Source organism: Cylas formicarius, unplaced genomic scaffold (assembly GCF_029955315.1).
Source record: "Cylas formicarius isolate icCylForm1 unplaced genomic scaffold, icCylForm1.1 PGA_scaffold_6__28_contigs__length_40554024, whole genome shotgun sequence".
NCBI lineage: Eukaryota > Metazoa > Arthropoda > Insecta > Coleoptera > Brentidae > Cylas > Cylas formicarius.
The window spans coordinates 21937620-21962357 of NW_026844347.1; the positions used below are offsets into that span (position 1 = coordinate 21937620).

The 24738-nt window shown below is 35.0% G+C and overlaps 1 protein-coding gene across 2 annotated transcripts in view; it reads right to left on the reverse strand.

Moving 5' to 3' along the window:
- Positions 1-24738, reverse strand: part of LOC132702933 (RNA-binding protein Musashi homolog Rbp6) — an 838217-nt gene that overhangs the window by 45926 nt on the left and 767553 nt on the right. For both annotated transcript variants that reach the window (XM_060671809.1, XM_060671808.1), the window contains one exon: positions 7498-7580. In XM_060671809.1, coding sequence (XP_060527792.1) covers positions 7498-7580 — 83 coding nt within the window. The remainder of the gene's footprint in view (positions 1-7497; positions 7581-24738) is intronic.

Here is a 24738-nt window from a genome sequence, read left to right on the forward strand (position 1 = left end):
CTGTAAAATACCCAATTATACACCGATCGAGCGTGCGAAAAGTGTCATTTTACTGCGTGATTTTCGTTTGCTACGGCTGCGAGCCACTTCGGACATTTTCGGGATATTACCACACGGGTTTATACTAACTGCTTGAATTTTAACGTTTCTCAATTCTGACAGTCAGAAAATATATAGTATGCAACACCTTTGGCAAACTTTTTAAGTCAGTCCTTGATTAAGCACTTGCTCACAATGCCGATCATCACACTTGTTGCATAATATACTATTATAAAAACATATTATTTAAATACATACTATAATGCCGGGATATTGTTTTGATCAACATCAGGTACCCGGAAGATACGTCTCTGTAATATCTGTATTAATATTTTATCTCGATTGTTTTGAAGAGAGAAAGAGTGTTTTTTCATTCCTTTTTATTATCATCATTTCGAAGTATAAGAGCCCAATATCGTTTAAGTTTAATGAAGCTTTAAAGCACCAAAACTAAAGTGAAAAAAAAGTACGGGAAACATTTAAACGGTTTTTTAAAAGCAAAATGATAAGTTTCTAGGTCAGGCTTGTTCGTTCCGAAAATGTATACAGTCATATTGAACGCAATTAATACAACTTTCTGAAAAACATTTAAAAGTAGATAAATAGAAGAGGGTTCCAACATTAATATAATAATATAAAAATAGTATAAAAAAATATTTTACGGCCTGGTGCATGTTTTGCGAAAACCAGTCTTTTTCTTTGCGGATACTTTTATTCTTCTGTTAATATAAAATATCGTCAAACGAGGTGACTAACTATCTAACTGATGAACTAAAATCATTAGACCGGAACTAGAAATTTTGAACGAAATTTTGGATATTTTCAGAAAACCTCAACGTATTTTGGGGAGTTTCGGGAATTATCGCGGAATTTCAGATGTATTGTGAGTAAGTTTTTAGGATTACACACATTGTCGTCTTTGTTGCCGTTACTGTGATACGCTTAAGGACAAACGAAGCTTTGGTGTAAACTAGGCTTAATAAAACGTCACGCGGTTAAAAAGAACCGCGCGGCTAAAAAGAACACTACGTCACGCGAAAACGCAAAATACGCGGGAATGAAACATGACGAGATATCTATACTGCCGCCTGACACCGTATTTAAAACGGAATTTAATTAGAATTTGGTCACACGAGGGGGTAGACTCACGGGGAGACGAAATATACGTTACCTCGAGGACCGTAATTGGGACGCAATGGTCATGTAAAATGTCTTTAATTTCGATTCCGTTATCTTGCCTTGGAGTAATTAAATTATAAAGTTTATCGCGCGGCTGAGGATTATTAAAGCACCGCCTTTAATTATTCAGCTGTTTCGGATTTTATTAATTCTGGGGATGCAACTTTCAAACGGCCGCTGTCGCGGGGAAATGGCGCAGGCGGAGGGTCCACGGTTGAGAATTTAAACGAGAGTAATTTATTTTCGAAATTTTTCGTTGAGGAGGGGCTGTAGGGTGAACGTTGGCGAGCAGCTCGCTTTCTCGATCTCCGCGGTCTGAGAAATTTTAATTAATAAGCCCTGCGATCCACGAAGATAACTCTAAATAAATAAACTCGAAGTCAGAAGACGAGAGGGCCTTCTCTCGGACTGGTGTGATGAGACAGAGGGTCTTGGAATAATCAAAGCGATATATTTTAGGGGACGATTCGTTCTTGGAAACAAATGGCAGTCTGTCAAGGCAAGTATTTGTTCAAAAGTCGACAATTGAGAGCGGATATTTTGCAGTTACCATTAAAAATTTAGAGCAAAAATTTGCCCAGTTTCTGGGAATGATTACTTAATAATGTTTATTGGGTGCACGTAACGTAACGTAATTACTGTTATTACTATTAAAAATTTAAAAAAAAAATCGAAAATGCAAAACAAAACTTCTAAAATGGCGTCATAGGCCAGCAAAAATTATCTCTAAAGTAAAAACAACTTGGGGTATCCTCTATAGTGATTTAAGTGCAAAAAAACAGTTGTAGTTACGACATATAATGATATCAAAAATTTATTGCACTTAGAACCTATTCCACTTACCAAATTAATGTTCGATTTATAATTATTGAGGAAGTTGTCACATATTAGAAGAAAATTTTAAGCCAAATAATCGTTGACATTTTAAAATGAATGAATAAATATTGTCTCCATAATTGTCCGACAAGGGATTTAAAATCCGTAATCCATTACTTTTGCATTCCTGCATATTGGCATCAAACTTCTGAACACTTCCAATAATGTATGAATCGAAATCTAACTGCTTAATTAGAAATTTATAAAGGTATCAACTTATTTTTAATCTTAAAAATAAATAAAATCTTCTACCGACATTCATCTATGTCATTGGCATTAGATAGTTTTAAAAATGTGTTTTTGTTTGGGCAGGAGCGAAGCGCAGTGAAGCGAGTGCTTAAAAAAACGAGTTGCATACTATACTTTATCTACGATCATTAGTTTTTGGGTACATTTTTGAAAAATATCACGAATACGTTCACTAAGTGACGTGCAACACGGTAAAATTCAAGCCGTTGGTAATATTTCCTGTAAAACATCTGGTTGTTGCCCAACTTGTAAATATTCCGAAAATATCCGAAATGGGTTGCCAAGGAGTAGAAAAAATGAATTGAATACAGTAAACTTTGACTTAGTTTTCCAAGATCTTGAATAAAGTGGGTTTGGAATATTATTGTAAAGCACCCAGTAACGAAAAAGTGAAATTGTCAGCCGGCTGCAAATTTGTTTCTGAGCATGATTAGTTTTCAGGTGATTGCAAACCAGTTGTGGATATTTTGTTTGCGATCGCGAAATTTGTGATCTTTTAAATGAGTGTCAGTGTCAAAGTTCTTTTATGTTTGGTTGGTGCTCGTTTATGTATGATATTTTTACTATATCACAATTTAAGTGGTTTCACTTAAGAAATCAGGATTATTTTGAGGCGACCGTACCGCGGTATAGTAAAGCTGATTTTTTGAGAATTTTTTTAATTTCTAATTTTTAAGGTGCTAAAATTATTACGGTATAACTTTTATAGCAAGTGCTGATAGTGTATAATAGCTTCCGCCTGTGGAACTAGAACTAGAAGAACTAGAACTGATAAGTACATCATAGAATCGATCAAAAACCGTTCAAATTTAGAATAATTATTTAAAAATTGAAATTTTAAAATTAAAAATTCAGTTCATTTCGTAATCGGAAAACGAAGCAAATGCGCAAGAAAAAACGTAGAATTTCTTACGAGTATGGTGTGCCTCAAAGTATAATGTCTTGGCTTTTGACGGCAATTATCGAAATTACCTGCCGACGGCAATAAAACACCTGACTAGTCGGTAACGTAATGGCATTAGGACGGACATTTAAGGTGTTTTAATAGTATAAAGATTAAATATCAGATTCACTTTATTTAGGTACGTCAAATCACCTTAGTACTAATAAACGATACGATGACAGTAAATATAATAAATTATCAATAATTACCTAGATAAGTACGTTTTTTTTTTCATTTAATTTCCTGAACGTAGGTACTGTAATCTGCCAATGAGCAATCTGTCTCTCTAGACGGTAAGATCAAACTTACTATCTACCTATCTATCTAAATTAATCTATCATATTGGCGTATCTGTAAGTGCGCTCAGCAAAAACCGACGCAGGAGGAATCCAGAAGTTTTGTAAAAAGCATGGTTGGTTGTTTGTTGGGTTTACCCAGTAACAACAGATGTGACCAAAACAACATACGCGGAATATTTTGGTGGTTGCAAATCGGTACGAGATCGGTAATTTTTGTTTTGTGAACGCCGGAATCTTGATCAGCTTCTTGGAAAGCTTTAAACGTCAAGCGGATGGGTCATTTATAACTGATGTGTGAACGAAGTTATTATTTTTTTAGAAAATCACCACTGCGGTGGCCGCTGCTGAAAAAAAATCCATTAACCATTCGCCGTAACGTTGATAATAACTCGGTAATATTTTCAAACCGTTGCGTTGTGCGGACGTAAAACAAACTCAACAGTTCCAGACTCCGTGCTCCGTCGCATCGAGACGCAAACCCGCAAAAATGCAAATCCGCGGGAATCCATTAGATGCGTTCCGCTGCAATTTCTTGTGCAAACTTCAATTTCGACACTCGCCGCTGCCATTCGCTAACAAAACTAATAAGTAAAACAAAGTTACAAAGCGCAGGGGGGGCTCCTTTGTTAAAACATTTTACGGAGCGAAATTATTCATTGTCGGGCACATTTCGACTCTCTCGGGGACTAAATCTTCGCGACAAATGAATTTGCAACAACTTTTTACCGAGATTTATATGAGTGCCCGTTTTGCCGTTGCATCTTGCCTTGGACAATTAAACGAGTCCAATTAAGAGCGACGAAATTATTTCGGGATTCTTTTCCCGTCGGACGCAATTTGCTACGTCGTTCTTGCTTAATTGAACGTTTATTTTTCTTGCTTTAAGGTGGCTTATTTGCATCGGCCTTTAAGGGGAATGATTTTGCGGTATCTTTAATACCAAGTTATATGTTGGGCATTTTTCTTCTTCTACGAAACGTCATATTTATGCAAATAAATTTTAAATTATTGTAAAAATCTACCATGTGGACACATTCAGTTTAAAATTTAGACTAAAAACCTTATTAAACTACATACACAATAGGTAATGCTAGAAACCTGCCAAATAGAAGAATTTTATATGCATTGAAATTGACAAATTCGGATGTGACGTCACGATTCCCTATTGTCATACCAACGAGGTTAAATCGAATTTAACGCGACGCTATTGTGCCGATTTAAACAATTCATTTTTTGAAAATAATTCAGCCTCCACAACGGGAACATTATCCGACTGCTCTAAACGAGTAAACAATGTGAGAGCTTAACTTAAAGGCCAACAGCATGATTGCGACACGTCAGCAAGTTCAGTTAGTCAGCAACCATCGCAGGAAGAATCCAGAAGATTTGTAAATAGTATTACAGTAGCCTACAGAAGTATCTTTGAAGAGTTTAGGTTATTTTAGTTATTAATTCCCATGGTCTGGGTGGACTTTAAGTCAACAAATTTAATAAAAATGTTTTTTCCAAGAAAAATAATTATCAGATGGATCTCAGCAGATCATTAAAAGCTGATTTATGATGCGTTGTCTTAAATTAAAAATTTATGCAAGTTATAAAAAGTCCGCATTCTTCATTTTTGCTTTAGTATTTTTTAAAATTTAGTCAACTGGCGCCCCTGTTTTAAAAAGAATTACGCTCAATGCAAATATGCTTTCAATGTGAATACGCTATTAAAATATTTTTTTCTAAGCTCTACTCCAAAATAGTCAATTGGCCAGGTATTAACCGCGGGGAAGTGTCACTGCAAACCTTAGGTTCGTTACCCACGATCGCAAGCCACTTCGAACATTATCGGTACTTTAGTCACGGATTTGGGAGCGATCGAATTATTCGTGCTGTTTTACGTAGTATGCAACACGATCATAAATTTCTTCAGTCACTCGTTTATTAATCAAGCTCCAGGCTAAAGTGACGTTTTCCAAACTTGTTGATCTTCGGATATTACCCACGGGCTTGGGAGCATTCCCATGTTTTCCGACAAATAACGAACTGCTTGAATTTTGAAGTTTGTTAATTCTAACGGTCCTGTCACATATCACTCAGTGAATGTATACGTGTTGTTTTGCAAAAATGTACCTAAAAACTAATTTCTTCTTCTTTCTAATTCCAATGCCGTTTACTATATTTGTTACATGATATTCATCTATATTTAAAATCACTGAATGTTACTAAACTATAAACCAGTCAACAACTAATTATCATCTTTTTTTAAAAATATATCCTTTCTGGTCGCACTAGCGGCTTAACAAAGTTACTTTCAGAGAAAAGAGTATTATTTCGAGGTTTTTCAGGTATGATGACTACGGCATATTCTGAGCTGATTTGGTTTGGGTCATCCAAATTGTTACGAGAGCGCCGACGAAACAGCCTGAGAAGCATCCTTTGTGGGATCGATGAGTCCTCACAACTTGCTTTAAGTTAGCCGTTGACTTAATTGATCCATGTCTTTACATCTCCATGTCAACCCCAGAATTTTTATCCCTTGGGATTGAAAGAAACAAATAGAAAGATTTATTTCCTGATTCCTGTGAAGCACCTGTTCCCGACGACGAAAAAGAAACGCGACTTGCAAAATCTATTTTCGCGTCCGCCACTAAAATTTTTTACCGTCCAACGAAAAACATATTCTTTGATCCGCCCAAGGGGCGGCGGAATCCATTCCAGGTATCGTTCGGAGTAAAACCTTTTTCACCGGCCTCCCCCCAATTGAAATTCAGAACGTTTCGTGTCAGAATTCAAATTTCCAAAGTAATATTTACGGGCGTGTAGCTAAGGGCAGAAACTTTTAAGTGGTTCGGACCATTTGTCCGGCGGAAAGGGTGAGCGACTTCGGGCTCTTACAGCGGTGACCATTAATAACCCACTGTCACTGAGAGTTTTCTTGTATCATTATCCAAGCCTTTACCGAAGGTGAGAGCTAAAAGATGGAGATTGTCCTTTTTCGGCGAAACAATGTAAATTGCGTTGGGGTCCCGATAGGAATTCTTAAGGAATTTGGTGTTAAGTTAAAGCGGGAAGCGATTTAAATTTTGAAATTGGTTCCGCGTGACGTTTGAAAAAGTAAAGTGGGGATTTACAACGTGCGCAAAAAGTTATGTATAATCGATTATATAATAATATCCATTAACACCTCCGATTACATATTCTAGATCATTTTTCCAAGGTAGCTGATTCAGCGGCCCAAACACCATTTTCTGCTTTTTGCTAAAAATTAATAGCGAAACTTGATTAGCGTACAAATTCTGTCATTATATATAATTATATTATTTTATGTTAATGGATTTTTATATGTATAGCCTATTTTATACATTTTGAAAAAAAGCATCTTGAATATTATATGTTTTAAAGAGATTATGCACTCTTCGTATTTAATTTCACTCGTTTTTGAACCAAAATATTACTTAATTTGTCTATTTAATTTTAATTTATCAACATCATTTGCATTTCTTCATCAAAAGTCAAGTCTGAGTACATGCTCGAAAATAAAAAATAATTATAGCGGATTCTGTAGCTGGACAACAGATTATTAAAATTTGACGCACCCTGTATAATCCCGAATCGTCATGTTTTTTAGCTCGCACAGTGTCCCTGATCATACGAAACAAAACAGTGAACAATCTATATGAAACAATACCAAGAGACCGCAAACAGGGACGTTAAAAATTAACAAAAAAATGTTCATTAACAGACTGTGGCAGCCTGTTCCGACAGTTTCGTAGCAACAAAAATTCCCGTTGGAGACCATCAAGCCTCGTAACAATGGCTTCGGTCCTGTCAGAAATGGCTTTCGGTGTAACGAAAAGTTTTCGTTTTTTTTCTGCGCCGTCGAAAGAAACGACAGAGAAATAATGGAGAGACCGGCAAACTTACCATTTTATTGTTAATCTCGTGGAAATGAATTTCACAAACTTTATCGACGACGTCCTCGCTCTGAAATGTGACGAACCCGAAACCTGAAACAGAAAAACTCCGAGTTAGTTCTTTTCAATTTTCATCCGGTCACGGTACGATGAGCGTTCGTTTTAAAAAGTTTTTGTAAAATATTATTCTATTAACTTTTTGTTCGGGGCAGCAAATCCTTTTTCGTGGAACTTCGGGAAAAGCTGGGGTCCGCGCGGAAAGTGGAAAGTATGTTTCCTTTTGTAGGGAGTGAAGTATAATTTACAGTTGGTAGTTTTTAAGTGGATAAGTTTTCGTTACGAAGATATGATATACGTTTTTATAAACTCAGATGAAGCGTTGGCTTCCTCTTTGAGCTGATCATTAGAAGTGGAGGGTAATATTAAGGAAACCACATTTGCTCTCATTTCTCTAGTTTCTTCTTAGTTTATATTTATGAAATTTCAATAAAAGACTTCGAAAATTCCTTGCAGGTATATTACTGCTGACGGAAACAGAATTAACGCCTCTAAGGCCTGAAATTCCATTACGACGACACTTCGCACAAATCATTCCAATTCTCATATGCTCATTACACATAAGAAACAGAATTATTTTCGGTAAAATCCCCAGAAGAAAGGGAAAGGAGAGCTGAAAAAGATTCCTGCAAATGTTTTAAAGGATTCTTCTGTCCGAAAGCAGCTCACAAAATTTGCAAGGTTGATGATTATTTTATTACGCATACGCTTCGTCAAAAGTATCCTCGAACAATATAGCAATATGCAAATATCAACAAAGGAACCACAATTTGGGCAGTGACGAACATAACTTTATTATTCCTAAATATTTATTGGTAAGCGACAGTACGTTTTTCAAGATGTCCGCACCTAATAGTTTTTTGTTATTCAATTTCAATAAAATTTGAGTTTGGCATTAATTTGCACTTCCAATTCGATTTGAGAAATTACTTTTTGATTAAACGGTATCAAAAGAACATCAACGGTTTAAAATATTATAATAGTTGTAATTGATGAAAGTGAAAACTAACAAAAACTATGTCATCGTAGGTAGATCAGGTTTTGTAAGAGGTGTTTTTTTTTCGATGTATAGAACTTTAAGTTGCAATAAAATAACGATGGATTATTCGATTTACAGGAATTTTATTTATCCGAAAGATAATCTTGTGGCATTACATTTTAAATATGATTTCTGGCATATGACCGCCACGGCTGGAGCTGGGGCGTTTGTGGCTTATCCGCATAGACCAATAACTTTACATAGCCCCACAGAAAGTAGTCTAGCGGTGTTAAACAAGATCTTGGAGGTCAATTCACAGGTCCAAAACGTGAAATTAGGCGGTCACCAAACGTGTCTTTCAATAAATCGATTGTGGCACGAGCTGTGTGACATGTTGCGCCGTCTTGTTGAAACCACATCTCATGGACATCATGGTTATTCAATTCAGGAATGTTAGGGTTAGTAATCATATCTCTATACCGATCACAATTGACTGTAACGTTCTGGCCATCATCGTTTTTGAAGAAGTACGGACCAATGATTCCATCAGCCCATAAAGCGCACCAAACAGTCAGTTTTTCTGGATGTAACACTCGAGGATTAGCTTCGCTCCAAATGCGGCAGTTTTGTTTGTTGATGTAGGTAGCCATTCAACCAGAAGTGCGCTTCATCGCTAAACAAAATTCGCTTATGAAAATCGGGAACAACGGCAAACTCGTTTTGGGCCCATTCGACGAATCTACGCCTTATATGATAATCGTTTTGCTTCAATTCTTCCGCAAAATCTTCCATAAAGTGGATGGACACAGATCCAATTCCTGTGTTCGATGGCGGATGGACTCTCTCGGGTCTTCCTCAATGCTATGCTCTACAGCAGCAATAGCTTCTTCGGTACGCACCGTACGGCGTCTCTGGGAATGCGAGTTATCAATAAGAGTAAACGTTGTGCCAAAACGTTCCATGGTTAATCGAATTAACTGCTTGATGGACGATTTTGTCGACGATAAAATGGACATAGTGCACGATACGTATTCCGCACAGAACCATTATTGTCGAAATAAAATTGCACTATTTGCAAGCGTTGTTCAGGCGTGAGTATATTCATGATGAATTGCTAAACCAAACTGAGAATAAATCACTTGAAAGCTGTTAAATCGGTCGCCATCTTGAACACATCGAAAAAAACACCCATTATAAGGACGTAAATAATATTGGAATGGAATTAAATGTTATTCTTACTAATACTACTTATAACAATACTCGAATTTTATAATATAATAAATACATTTCTATACCAATTAAATTAATATGAAAATTTGAGTAGGTTCAACAAAAAGAAACATGATAAACAGCTTTTCTATGCTAAACGATGGCTAATTTCCAAAATTCCGTTAAGCCAACTTCTGTTTGGTATCGACATTTGCAACAAGAAATGTTAAACTTCTCCCCCCGCACTTATTTCGCGTCCTTCAATAAAAAGTACTAACACTTTTTTTCCGTTCTGAATTTTCCAAGAAAAATACTGTTTTTTTGTATGACCATAATAGTTACGCCGGTTATTGATTGATTGATTGATTCTATTAATTCCAAAAACTGTACTTAATTCTGGAAAAAAATGTGAATTTTACTTCGTCGTCGGAAATAGAACATAGAACTTTGAAACCATCAATTTGTTTTTAAGCTGTCATTATGTACGTTGGTTGCATGGTTCCAAAATGTGCTTCCTTCTGCGCTGTACTTATGGAACGAACATAAAAATGCAAAAATCTTTCTCAAAACTTTGTCGTTAATAAAACTGTACGTTTCTAAATTCCGACTTAATCAGCATCAATATGAATTTTAAATACTTTATTATCCCCGTACGAATAATCCGATGGAGTGTAAAAAGGGACAGAGAATGAAACCGAGGAGATAGTAAAACTTGTTTTACGGCCCTTTCTTTTCGTATTTCGTTTTCGTTTAAAACAAAAGTTTGCATTGTAACTTTTCGTTGAGATTAACCGGATGGAACGAACTTTAAAGTACCGATGGAGACAGCCAGAATCTGCCCTCCGACTGAAGTCAAATATTTGCTTTTGAACAAATAAATATGAAACATTCGGAGGTTTCTCGATCGCTCATGTTTTATAGTAATATATCATATAACAACCAAATAGATTTTGTTATTAAAAAAACATCGTAAAAAAAAATCTAGAGATTCTAGGTCTTGTTTTAGTATTAACTGATAATGCACAGGGTTGTTCATCTCCTTGAGAGTTTGTTTTATCCAAACACTTTAAATACAAAAGTTACCGCCATACAGCTTCTAACATTGATGCACTAAAAGGAACAACCTGTATATTTTGGTTATATAGGTTGCTACATCATAACACTAGATTTAAGTTATCGGTTACATTGTTTACAAATTTATGCACATTTGGCAAACTATGCAAAAAATGGAATTGTGGTCATAAAAAAATCAACCCCTTATTGAATTAACAGTATATTATGCAAGGAGTTTTATAAACGACACCTTGTGTCTAAAGAAGTTGCATACTATCATATACCCAATACGACCATTAGTTTTTAGGTACACTGTTACAATACATTCACTAAGTGACATGCAAAGTGACCATCAGAATTGAAAAACTCAAAATACGATAGTTATTTTAAATCTAGCGGTCGCTTCCAACTAATGACTAAAGTACCGGAAACGCTCGACTTTTTAAAGTGGCATGTTGCGCACGCCTGAACAGTGTACATTTGGGTATTTTAGAGAAGAGTGCAAAAAAATTGTCTTTTTTTATCTAGAAGCCAATGATTGTTTGAATACGAGTATAATGATGTATGTATCAGCGTTGCTAATATGCATCTAATTTTTTTCGTGAAGTTTAATATCCATTTTTTACACAGTGTGTGTAATCCAAATTGATAGTCGAAAAGACTGTTTGTGAACATTCAGTTAAATCTACACTTTATAGGTTTTCCAACTTGAATTCATTGCGAATGGGAGGAAGACAAAGAAGTAGTCGCGAAGCCCGAATCTTTGTTATTATGAAATACACAACATTAACAGCAACAAAATAACAGAAACTAACCAAAACTAACCAAATACATTTCTACACAATTAAAATGCAAAAAGCCAACAGCAACATTTCATCACGGTCAAACATCTAACGCCTTCCACATTAAGGGCCGGTCGAACAAACGCTGTGAACCATGGTTCACTGTTAAACTGCAGTTAAAAGTTTATCTTACATTTTTCGTTTGTGAACGTACCGTGCGTTTAACTTATCTTGATAAAATTTCAATTGGCTGTAACTTTTTTGTTTTTAGATATAAACAAAAAAATAAAATGTAAGGTTAATAGCCAAATTTTTTCAAAGTGACGTATAAATCAAAACACTGTTAATTTTCTGACATGTAAGCCTACATCATATATTTTTTAATGGAACACCCAGTATATTATACATTCCCATTACAACGATGTAACAAACTTTATATTTTAGTCCACTCGTTTTTGACAAATCGGCAAAAATAGTATATTTTTATATAATTTCCAAGAGTGCACTGACCGACAAATAAATGTTTGACATATTAGTAAACAACGTTGATGGTTGAATTATTGTCCAGGTCATTATTGTTAAAGTGTATATTTTCTGAATAACAAAAGTGCAACCGCCGCTCGTCGCCATTATATTGGACTTTATCCAGAGCGTCGAGTTCCTTCAAAACAGAAATTTCCGAGGCTGGCAAAGAAATTTTGAAGAAAAAGGTAACGCATTAAATTCCAAAAAGGTATGCAGGAATCATAATGTTTGAAATGAAGAAAATAATGCAAACACTTCACTTTCCTCTATTACTTGAGTATATGAAGAGACAGGTATTTCTCGGGGATCGATTTACTCAGCTTTGAAAGAATATAATGCATTTAAATTTCGAAAATCTTAAAAACTTAGTGCAGAACAATGTCAAAGGAGGATGTAGTTTTGTTTGGATTTTTTAAATAGACGTAATGAGAGTAATAATTTTTGAAAAACACTTTATGGACTGATGAAAGTGCGTTCACTACAAGAAAGGGTTGTAATAGATAAAATACGCGATATTGGTCTTCAAATAATCCTAGACAAATACAGGAAATAAAAACCCAGGGGTACCAATCAATTAATGTATGGTGGCATATTTTGGGTCCGATATTTATACATCAAAGGTTAACTGAAGATCGTTATTTGGAACTCTTAGAGCACCGGCTAGATATATAGAAGGTTTACTAATAAATATATCAGCAGCAAGACGATGTCCCTCCTCACAAAGTTGTGCAAGTTAAAAATTTTCTTAACATGGAATGTCCCAGGGGTTGAATAGGAAAGTGCGGAACTATGGATTAATTTTTATGGATTTTTTCTTTTGAACACACATAAAAAATCAAGTGCACAGAACTCCATGTAATACTGTCGTGGAACTTCGGCAAAGGATTTCAGAGGCAATCAATCAGTTAGGACACTATCCACTATCCGGAAACGTTACTAAAAGCAAGACATCATACAATTAGAGTGTATGAGAAATGTGTTCTGGAAAATGGTGGTCACATACAGCAGTATTTAGAATAGTTAAATAATTTTTTACTTTAGTGTGTATTGTCATTTTTAGTGTTTTTGTTCTACTTTAGTTGGTAAATAATTACTATTGCTACAATCAGTCAGAAATTATATAAAAATTTCTTATTTTTACCAATTTGTCAAAAACGAGTGGACTAAAATATAAAGTGTGTTACATCATTGTAATCGGAATACGATATTCTATTAAACACATACATAATATACAGGCTTAGAAAATTGATAGAAACTTGGCTGCTAACGCTACATTTTGTTTTTTGTTTACCTTGATATCCCCAAAAACAAAAAAATTACTGCCAATTAAAATATTATCAAGATAAATTGAACTCACGCTACTTGCTAATTAGCAGAACGGTTGTTTGTATCACTTTATTGCTTTATTAGTAACCAAATCCTGGATAAGTAATATGTTAAAAACCGACAAACATACGCTAAACATGAAAAAAAAAATAGAAGTATAAAAATAAATTGATCGCAGTTTCGCGAAACTGAAGATCAATTTACATTGAGCAATATAATGACAAATAAACTTGATTTATCGCAGCTCCGTTGAACTTGTGATCGGAATTATTTTAATAAAACGATAAATCGACAATAACATTGCATTATTTCTTCTTCGATATTTCTTCATTGGTAATAAATGCAATATTAAAATTAAAATCGAAACATTCGGGGTTATTTTCAGCGTGGCAACATTCGTTTAAAAAACGACCGAGAAAATCGATTTACGAAGAGATTTAATGTGGTAAACATCCGAGTGGTGAAACGCTTCACGCTTCCTCGACTGTTTGAGATGAAATCTCTCTGTGATCGTAGCGCACGTTGCCCCGATAGAGACATGTCCATTTCTTTGTAATTCGAAATCTTTTATACCGCAGGGAGCCCAAGTCAAAGGTTCCCTTGTACCTGTTTAATGAACTGTATAAACTGCTGCATCGATCGTCAGAATTTTCTTTACGCGACCATTACGCTCTAAATTTTCGATAACGGATTTAGTTGAAGCTGCGACTGCAATTTATAATACAACATTAGGATATAGATGATGAAAGAAGAAACCTCGCCAATCTCGTTGGTTTCACCTCTTGAGAACGAATACATGAGAAGCAAAATTTATAAAGTTAAAAACTCCAAGTATTTTCGGAGATATTCACAAGAAAAGACACTTTTCTTTGTGTTTATTTCAACCATAATATAAAAGTAAATTGCGATATCTGTACAACTTCAATATTGTAAACACCGACATTAATTTTGATATGGTTAGTTTTTTTTTACTAAAGAAACGTTACTACTTCTCCGTGAATACGCATTATAGGAATTATAATTTTTGTATTTATTGTCTTTTTAAATTTTCGTGCTTTTACAATTATATTGCAAATTTAAATCATGGTGACATTAACGCAGCTATCTTCGCGATGATTAAAAATGGCAATATATGTTTAATACATCCTAGCAAATTCAACTTTGGTAGATCCATCTAGAAGCAGATATTCTAATAAAAAAATGTGACAGTCGAATACCATAGAAATTGTTTGATTACTATTGTTAACGTTCCATAAAAAATACTTTTGTTGTTTCTAAGGCGAGACCAACCAAATATTCAGGGCCGAATTCACGACCCAGCGATCTGGACGGAACTCATAAACTTTTGATTCCAACATTATATAACAATACGATTTTCAATTTTGGCGAAATTAGTTGTACCGCAATAAATATTTGCAAAGAAAGTATATTTTCTCTGTACGGATCGAGTGTAAGCAAACTGTCATTTGAAGGTGTTAGCTGCGTTATGCAAGTTTGCTAGAGCCATTTCGGATATTTCCTGTATTTTAGTCACCGGTTTGGAGGGCGATCGGATATTTTCGTTGGATTTTAGTATTGTATTTTGGCGATGCCTCTCACGTCGCTCAGCGAGTACATTCCTGCTGTTTCGCAAAAATGTACCCAAAAACTAATGGTCGTATAAAATGTATAATTTGCAACATGTTCCAAATCAATTTCTAACTAAAATTACGCTCACCAAACTTGTTTAATACTACAAAATCAATATTTAAGAGAAAAGGATTGGGACAACAATTTCAATTTTTTTAAGGCCAATTGTTTAATATTGTTGCAATATTTGGTCATTATTTAACAATTTTTTGAATTTTAAGAAATGACCAAAACATTTTTTCATGAAGAAGAACTACTAAACTACAAATATTAAAAAAAAAACTGTGTTGGTAAGAAACGTGTTAGAAGTGTGGTCACGCAGCAAGTTTGGTTTACATCCCGTACATCGTTCACCACAACTTCCTATCCCAAATTAATAGTTTCTGACTACTTCCTAATTTTTTGGTGTGTGTGTTATGCTGTACAGTAATAAAATAAAGAGGTACTACTTTTTCTTATTTCTATTAGATAAGTCAACATTTGGTTCGCAAATAGGAGTTTGTATATCTCAACAGGTTTAACTAAATGGAGTTAAAGTGGAAACATTTCCATTTGGCGAACTCTTGTCTGTATTAAAAACTTCGCCCATCACAAAACCTAATCAAAATTCCGAAACAAAAGTCATTTAGATACTGGAACCAACCGGACCAATCATGTTTTCCTCCGCTTCGCCAGCTACTCGAACACACCTCGGAGTAGCATCCTTCCAAAAAAATTACCCCCATTACCCGACGGAATCCCCACTTTAGTCGGTCCTATTAAAATTCCGCGGGGCAGTTCTTTCGAAAATCCATCGGCCTTTCGTCTTTTTTTTTTCGGAGTTTTCTTTCTCGCAACCCCGTCCTTCCTCTTTCCCATTGACAGTATTATCACGTGAAGTGGGTTTCCATTACTACGTAATGTAGAGCGTTTGTACGGCGAAAGGTGGGTGGAGGGATCGATATCCCCACGGATGACACTCTCCTCTTTTTCTTTCTCCGGCTTTTTATTATTCATGAGATATGATGAGGTCGGTTTGGCGCGGGATGATCCTTTGAGAACTGAATATTTGTGTACAATAGAATATGAGGCGTTAAATAAATAAAGTTTGAGATTTTTTTACGAGGGTCGCTTTTTAGGGCTTGTGTGTCTCCTGTTTCATCGTTGTGTCGGACGAGAATAGTAGAATACAAAACGGTATACAGTGTGTCGAAAAAAGGACGCACAGCGAGGGGCGGGGATCTCGGAAACGGTAAGACTTGCAGGATCGGTGAAATTCGGTTATATTACAGATATTTTAAAGGCAAACTAAAACTTCATTCACATGTAAGACAACCCCCAACTCCTTACCCTATTGCTTTGGCACAATATATAATATATAAATAAATAAATAAATTTACCGATATCGAATAATAAAGGGGCATTCCAAAAATATCGAATAATAAAGGGCTATTTCAAAAAAACCAAATGAATTGCGAACTCTCACTAACTTTTTTGCATTTGGTATTTTCCGTGCTGACTGCGATGATGAATGCAGAAAAGCAATTGAATATTTTATTTCGGAATAAGTCCAAAAAAACATTTTTAACAAATTAGACGCCCTCTATATTTTCAACTGTATTTGCAAATTGTTCGTAGATCATATGTATAAAACTGTCTAAAAAACCCAAAATAGAAAACATCGCCATATTGTTCAATACACTTTCGGACATTTTTTAATATACCTTTTGTAGTTTAACTGTTCCGACATACCGGTCGGCTTCTTAAAAAGGATAGCTATATCAACAATTTGTAGCAAAGTTCATGTTTATGTCACATTTTCAAAAAAATGTTTTAAAAGGGCGTTCCATTTTTTAAAAATGAGCATCTCTAACAATAAAAAAGTTGGCATTAATGGCCACTTAATTTGATACACCTTGTATATTATTTATTTAAATAAACAGTTATAAAATGAATAACAATCAAATTGCAATAATAGTGCACAACTGGCAACAATCTGTGTATGGCACTTTGAAATGGTTGGTATATTCTTAAACGCTTTCTTTGACTTTTTTTCAGTTTACATTTAAGATTTGCCTAACAAATTACAAGTTAACCAGTTATAACAATCCGCTGCAAGTTCCAAGAATATTAAAACGGATAAAAAACGATAAAAAGCGAAAACTTCAATCAAACAATCAAACCTTATCATTACTCAATATAAATTTTATAATTTTTTAATAATAGATTCTTAAACAATTTTTAAAGTTCAACCACAGGCACAGTATATGTAACGCCTTCTTTTCTTACATACACTACGTCTACTCCCATCAACAAGTTCACTCATACACAAGGGTCAGTCAACAGAATCAACAATCCAAAAATTCTTATGAGATATTATTCCCTTCGGAAATAAGAAGAAAGGAATCAGCCGCATGGCGCTGATTTTTTCCCGCCTCAAAAGAGCAAACAAAAAGGTTTTATTTCATGTGGAGAGGCAAAAAATGACTTGTGCCTCGCACTATAAAATTGCAGTATCGAATGAACGGAAAGACTCACAAGAAAGACTGGGGAAGAGGTGTGGAAAGAAATGAATATGATTATCAAGCATGTCGTGATTTCCTGCACGATCATGGGAAACAAATCTACAGCGACAGTTTTAGACGTTTTGCAATTTTCTCTTAGTGGTTTACATGGGAATGCTGCAGCAGGTCAGTATTGGGAATATTACCGCTTCGCACACTGGTTTGTTAACTTTAGAGCGCCCCATATTAAATCTGTCGGAATCAGTACCAACTGACAAGCATCACGAAGTTAACGTCGCGTCCCACAACGAACTTTTCCCCGGTTACTCAAATTATTCGAGGCGCGAACTTAATACCGTTTGTGCGTGACGTCGCTTGAGGATATCGCTCTCGCCCACCCCCGCTGTGTCGCGCCGCCGTCCCGAATGGAGGGTTAAAACTATCTTGTCTGCGCGCGTGTGTGTCGCCAACAGTTACAATAAACAACCGCGGGGCTGTTCGACAACTTTTCGTCGCTGTGGGAGACAGAGAGAGGGTCGTGATATGCGGGAGAGCAAAGGCGCCCCAATCGAATTAAGTGATTACCCCAACGTTTGCCATATTGTCGGCTGTAATACCGGTTATCGTATTTGGAAAATGTTATCTAATAAAGAGGTACATCCCGAGAGTTTTGTGCAATAAACAGAACTATATGCGCTTCCCTGTTTCGTGATGTTACAAGTTCGATTCAATCTGCAATGACAATGATTAGATAGTTTAATCTTCTCATAATACAGTTTGACTTGCAAAATTCGCATTTTTCTCGCCACAATTTTAAGAATACTCAATTTTGCAGTATCCATAGAGATAAGAATGCAGGCGTTTTTAAAACAGCCCATACAAGTAACGTAATCATACTAGATTGAACAACAGGTAACAGACAAGATCGTACAGCTTGTAGTACAGTCATTTTCTTTACACACAATGCAACACCTCATTCTGCTGAAGTTGATATTATTACTGTTTGTTTTAAAGCCAGGTTTGTGATGCCTTCCAGAGTTTCAAAAAAGAAGAAAAAATCAATAGAGTAAATCGCGTAAAACGTGGTTGTTGAAGAGAAATAACATTCACATATGAGGTGGTTAAAAGTGGCGGAAGAGAAAGCAATACGCAACAAGTTATATAAATGACCCTGTAGTTAGAAGTTTCTTTAGGCACGGGCGGAGCGAGTGAAAAGATTATATCGCTCCCAAACTCGTTGTCAAAATATCGCAAATTTTTTAAGTCGCTCGCCACGGTGTTTAATGAAGCTGAAAAGTGACAAGGCAGCAAATACGCATATTTCAGCGCAAATACTTTCACTTCTATATATATAGAAAAAAAAACTTTAGAAATAGAAACTGATTGATTTGAATTGATTTATACGATATGACGTAGATAAAATATTATGTGTTACTTAGGATGACAATTTTTTAACTTGACTCAAATATAGGAAAAACTGATTTCCAAAATTAATGTTGCAATTGTGTTGTATAGTATTGTATTGTATAGCATTTTTTTCGACGACCAATAAAAAATATTGTAACCAAATGAAATTATGAAAATTTCCAGAGCAATACTGTACTCTAGTTAAAATATTAAGAATTAATAAAAAATAATTACCTGCTCACAGTTCCGAAAATTTTCAGAACGAAATGGCCGAAGTCGTAGAAGGTTTTCCCGTTGGGATTTTAAATTTCTGAATCATCTTTTTAACGATATTCCACAAGTTCACATTTGTTTTTGAAATAACTAATCTTTTAGCTTGTTTATAAATTTATTCAGAATAATATTTTGATTCTTATTTAAAAAATATTACACATTATTCATTTTTAATCAGAAATTATTTATTTTGTTCTCATTACATAAACTGTTATTTTATGGCAGGCAGCAATCTGTATTTTAAATGGCGCGACCGTCCCTAATAATTTGCAATGTGAGTTTCTCAAAGCATATTGTTTTGGTTTCCCGACGGCACTAAACAACAGACCAGTCGATATTGTAAAACAAAGCATCATTGAACAGTTTGAAAAATATGAAACTTAAATATTATATTCTGAATATTGAGGTATAATAAAATAGCACTAGTACTAATAGAAAATACGATGAGGCCACATTTATATAAATTTCCAATTACCAACATATTATTAATTCAAAATCTAATTCTGTTTTAATCTCAGAGTCGTCATTAGGATTAATTAGAATGGGCAATATGTTATTTTGTATGCAAATGTAAAAATATTCAAGTTTTAAAATTTCATTTTGTAATTAATATTCTTAAAATTCCGTTTTTGCTTTTTGTAGGCCGTGGATAGGTTTAGATAGGCTTTATTTGAAGATGGTTTTTTTCAACAGTTTTTATCAAAGCAAGTTTCATCTAGGTAGTGTAGGGAATATATTTGCCTTATCATATCTCGTTCGCTAGTGTAAGATTAATTACTATTTTTTTTATTTCGTTCAATAATTCACTTTTAACAATATTTTTTATAGAAGATATTGACGGTTTTTTTTAAGTAGGCATCCTGTAAAGCTTCTTATTGAATAAATTCTCAACTCATTAAACATTCATACATATTTTTCACAATTTGTATCATCTAATGGCAAGTCATTTTGAAGAGACGTAATGTAAAAAAAGTGTAAAAAGCATTTTCGATACGCACGGTCAAACTGGCTATTCAACGCTGCCAGAGATATCAGCTCACACGAAATCGACGTCTCGCCTCTGTCTTATCTCGTACCTATGAATAAATCTTAAGGCTTTACGCAGTAACAATAGGGATGAAGGTCAAGATTACTTTTTGGGAAAGGGTCCGTCGAAAAGCCAACACGATATACTTTGTTACGGATAGAAAAATGACAGTTTCTTACCCCCTGTCGTATAATTTACACTCCAAAAGAGGAAAGCCACGTATCGACATGGTTTAAAATAACCCACAGACCCTTTAAACCCCTTTTCCCCATCGAGGCCTACCCAAACCAGGTAACACCGGGACATTTCATCGTATGGAAATGTCAACTCCGCCTCACGAATTAGATGGGCCCCGCGGGTATCCTGCAAATGTCACCACTCGTCGGAGACGCTTGTATATACAATAATGACGTCCTCGGGGACAGAGGACGAACCGACGTCTTCAGTGGCGCAACCGCGGCAGCGGACACTGAATAAAACTTTTAAATTTCAATAATGCAAATGGCTATGGTCCGTGATAAGTATGCATGGACAGCTTTCCTTGGTTGGACGGAAATGGGTCAATGGAACACGTTGATGATGTTTGTTTAGTTTGTCGGGAATCGCTGATGAAGCCTGATCTAAATGGAAACCGTTTAACGTTTAAATATTGATATATATTCATTGTTATTTCATATCATCTATTAAAAACATAGAAAATATATTCAAGCAGTCATGGCAATAAAACATAACATAACAATTTTACAACATAATATGCACATAAAACATAAAGCATAATACATAAAACATAACGCGCTATGTGGGCTCCTCCTCCAAGCTGCAAAATGATTGCTTTATTAAAAAATCTTTGACTAAAGTTTTGAACCTGTTTATTGGGAGTTGTTTTGTCTCGAGCTTAAGTTTATTAAAAAAATGGATGCAGTAGTAATTTGAACCTCGACTACTCTCATTAAGATGGAAGAAATCAGGTCTGAAGTTGTCCCTATTCCGTTTTTTGTAGGGGTGCACTTTATTCACATGTAAAAAATCTGTTTAAATCTCGTAAGCGTAAACTGAAGTATATAAGAGCTTGGTAGCGTAAGAATTTTAAGCTCCGAAAATTTAAATCTAATATCCTCTCTCTAATTACCCAACGTTGTAGAACAAAGACATTGACAGATTCAGCATTTAAAAAAATCAGGATTCCGATCGCACGCACACGCATCTCCAAAGCCGAAACGCTTACCAAATTTTTATTGGGGTTTTCGATATTTATAGCATAAATAGCTAGAAACCAGTAGATATTTCCTGTGTCCTGTGATTGATTTTCGAGAAAACCACAAATCCGGATTAGTTTTTGAATTATGAGAGGATTCTGATTGGATTTTAAGAATGGGTATATAACTTTTTGTTAAAGTCGTTTTTGAGAAATTCAACATTTTTGGTTCCAACGTTACCCTAGGGCATCTATGGGCAAAAAGTAAGTGTTTTTTGACTTTGACGTGAACTTAATTTACAATGGCATTTCGTGTTCTAATAAACTGGTTAGTAAATGTTCGCCACTTTTAGCCTTCTCAAGAAATATCTATTTCAAAACAAATAACAATAGCTACCAAATTTTGATGGAAGTGGATACTAGTGGGTTGGTTATATTTGGTTCTGCTTTCTGTAGTTATTTTTTGTCATAAGAATATGCCCACAAAGAAAGTTACAGACAGTTAAAAAGTAAACTATGGCTTCTCGTGTCCAAAAAATAAAAAAATAAAAAAAAATTAATTACTTAGTTGAGTAGCATATCGACTGTTTTCCAAATTATAGCATCGTATATCGAGTTGACTATTTGTCGATCTCTGGCACTCTGCGTTTAGGTTATAAATATTGAATTTCGCAACCACAAATTTAACAAAACATCATTACTTAAAGTATAATTTTAGGTCGAATTTAGAAATGAAATAATAAAGTGGGCGTTTCATTAAATGGATGCCAAAAAAAAAAATACAAACAAAATTATTTTTATAGGCCTTCCCAAAAATGCAAACTTGTGAAAATCCCCATAATGCAACGAACCCGTCTGGTCGCCACAAAATTTCGGGTTGCCAAATGATCGGAAATACTTGGGTCAAATATTTCACGTTACTTTGGACAAATAACTTTCAAAATAATGTCAGGTGGTATATTGCGGCAAAGCTTCTTTCTACAAAAACAGCAAATAAAGGGGAATTAATCAAATGTAGCAATCCACGAACTATAGGATAAATAATGGAAGCGGCCTCGTAGTAATTACGGTTGATAAGACGACCATCTATGTAAATATGTATTATTAAGACAAGATCAATTCAACATGACAGCGGGAACTAAATTTCGCAGATTATGAAATTAATCCATGCACAAATTATTATATTGTATAGTGGAGTTCGATTACTATTCGGCTATCTTAAAAATTCTAGGGAATTTTGAGTAGTATATACAATACATAATACAATACAATAATAAGTATATTTTTATTTATTATCTGTATATTGTAGGCGGAGTTTAAACGGCAGTGAAATTAAACCCAAAGTTCTGATTAAGGGATTTAATCAAAAGAAATTACAGTTCACAGAATACAATTAACAAAATGGATAAATGGAAAGAGAGTCTAAAAGTACTAAGTGCAACTTGCGTGGTTGTACTTCGAGGCGTCTTTTTTCTACGCGATGTAGATCGGGACTCAAGCGAATTCTCCGGCGCGGCGCGGGCAAAGGCGGTTGCCGTGGTTACGGAAGGGCCAGTCGGCTCGCACGGCATAATTCACATTCACGTTCACTAGATCGAGAGTGAACAAAACTTTTCTCCGACATATATATCTGTATATATATAACTAAAAATAGGAAAATAATTTTCCCGGATTTATTAAGCACCAAAAAACTTTTTTATAAAAAAATATTTTATTTAAAAAAATAAAAATAAAAATATTTGATTCGTTTCATTAAAAAAAACTATCTCAAAAAATGCACTTCTAAGTATTTTTATAAATTTGGCCCCTGAATTGAATTGAATTTGAAACTAAAAAAATGTTGACTTTATTAGACTTGTTTCCCATATTAGGAAACGATCCTTTTTTTTCGTTTGAAACAGAGGTACTAAAACAAATTTTTGAGATTTACTAAATACCAAAAACGATTAGGAGTTGTGACGAGATATCAGCCATTAATGACGTTCATATGGTAGGCGAAACTTTGTTGTATTGAGATAGTTGTGATTACTAACCTAGTTTGACCACCATAGGTCTTATACGTCTACGTTAGTTCTGGCAGTCTTATGGTGAAGTCCAGAAACATGTTTCGTGCGAGCAACTTTAATCTATCTTTAGATTTGAGTACCTCATGTGGTTTTCGACTAGGAACGCGGCGATCCGACACGTAAACTTCTGCAAAGTTCACTGCGAACGTTACAGGTAATTACAAGCAAGAAAGTTTCGAATTGAATTTCCGGCGAATATTATCCACACCCATAGACAGACAGACCGACACGTATGCAAAACGTACGCCAGGTGCGAGAGGTAATCAAAGCAATTTTCGGTTTATTCCGTCCGGCAGCCGCGGTAAATAGCAGGACATGGAAGGATTTTCCAAGCGAGGGAGAAACTAGGTTGCGTTGCAATAAAGCCAACCCGGCTCATTAATCTAAACGTAACAATAAGAAGAAATATGTAGGGGGCCGCATTGTTAACTCCGCGGAAGGCAATGTATTTTGGCCTTTGATATTAATGGCTGGCGAAAATTGCATTTTTATTCAATTCCGGGTAAACACGAAAGTGGCGTCAGGTGTGGGGTGTTTATTTTGCGGGAGGAGGGGCGCGAAGAGTTGGTTTAACGGCTGAAGGGAAATCGCGCACGATTTCTCTTTCTCGTCAATGCTTTGCTTGTGACGTGCTGTTTGAAAACAGTCACTGCGATTAATTTATTGCGTCATAAAATAACGATAAAATTAAATGTGAAAAACGATACAAGATAAAGTGAACCAAACTATAGAACCGTTTTGTATTGGGGATTCTAATAATATATGCAAGTAATGCATTGAAACACAATTGTATAGTCTATGTACTGTAGAAATACTATGATCATGATTTTAAAGGAACGTTCTAGTTGTGAGAATCGAATTGCAATGATTATTTATTTATAACTACAGATATCAAACTTGAAACACTGTATACTTCAATGTAATGCCAAAAAAGTGGTTTCAGTTTTGGGTAAAACTTTCGCTTAGCTGTTTTCTTAGCGATCAAGTAGAAACATGAGCAAAATCTTAAGCAAAGTCTACAAGCAAATCATCAAACAATATTCATAAAATAAAAGCAATAATTTATTTGGAATACAATAATCCCAAACATAGCAATAACATTAATTAATTTACAATGCACGTGACAGTAGATGGCTGAAAAACAAAACAAGGTCATTCATACTTTTAAAATATTACCTTATTATACAGGGTGTTTGTGTTTTCGTGTGTGTTTGTAAACATATATTTTTTTTAATTATTC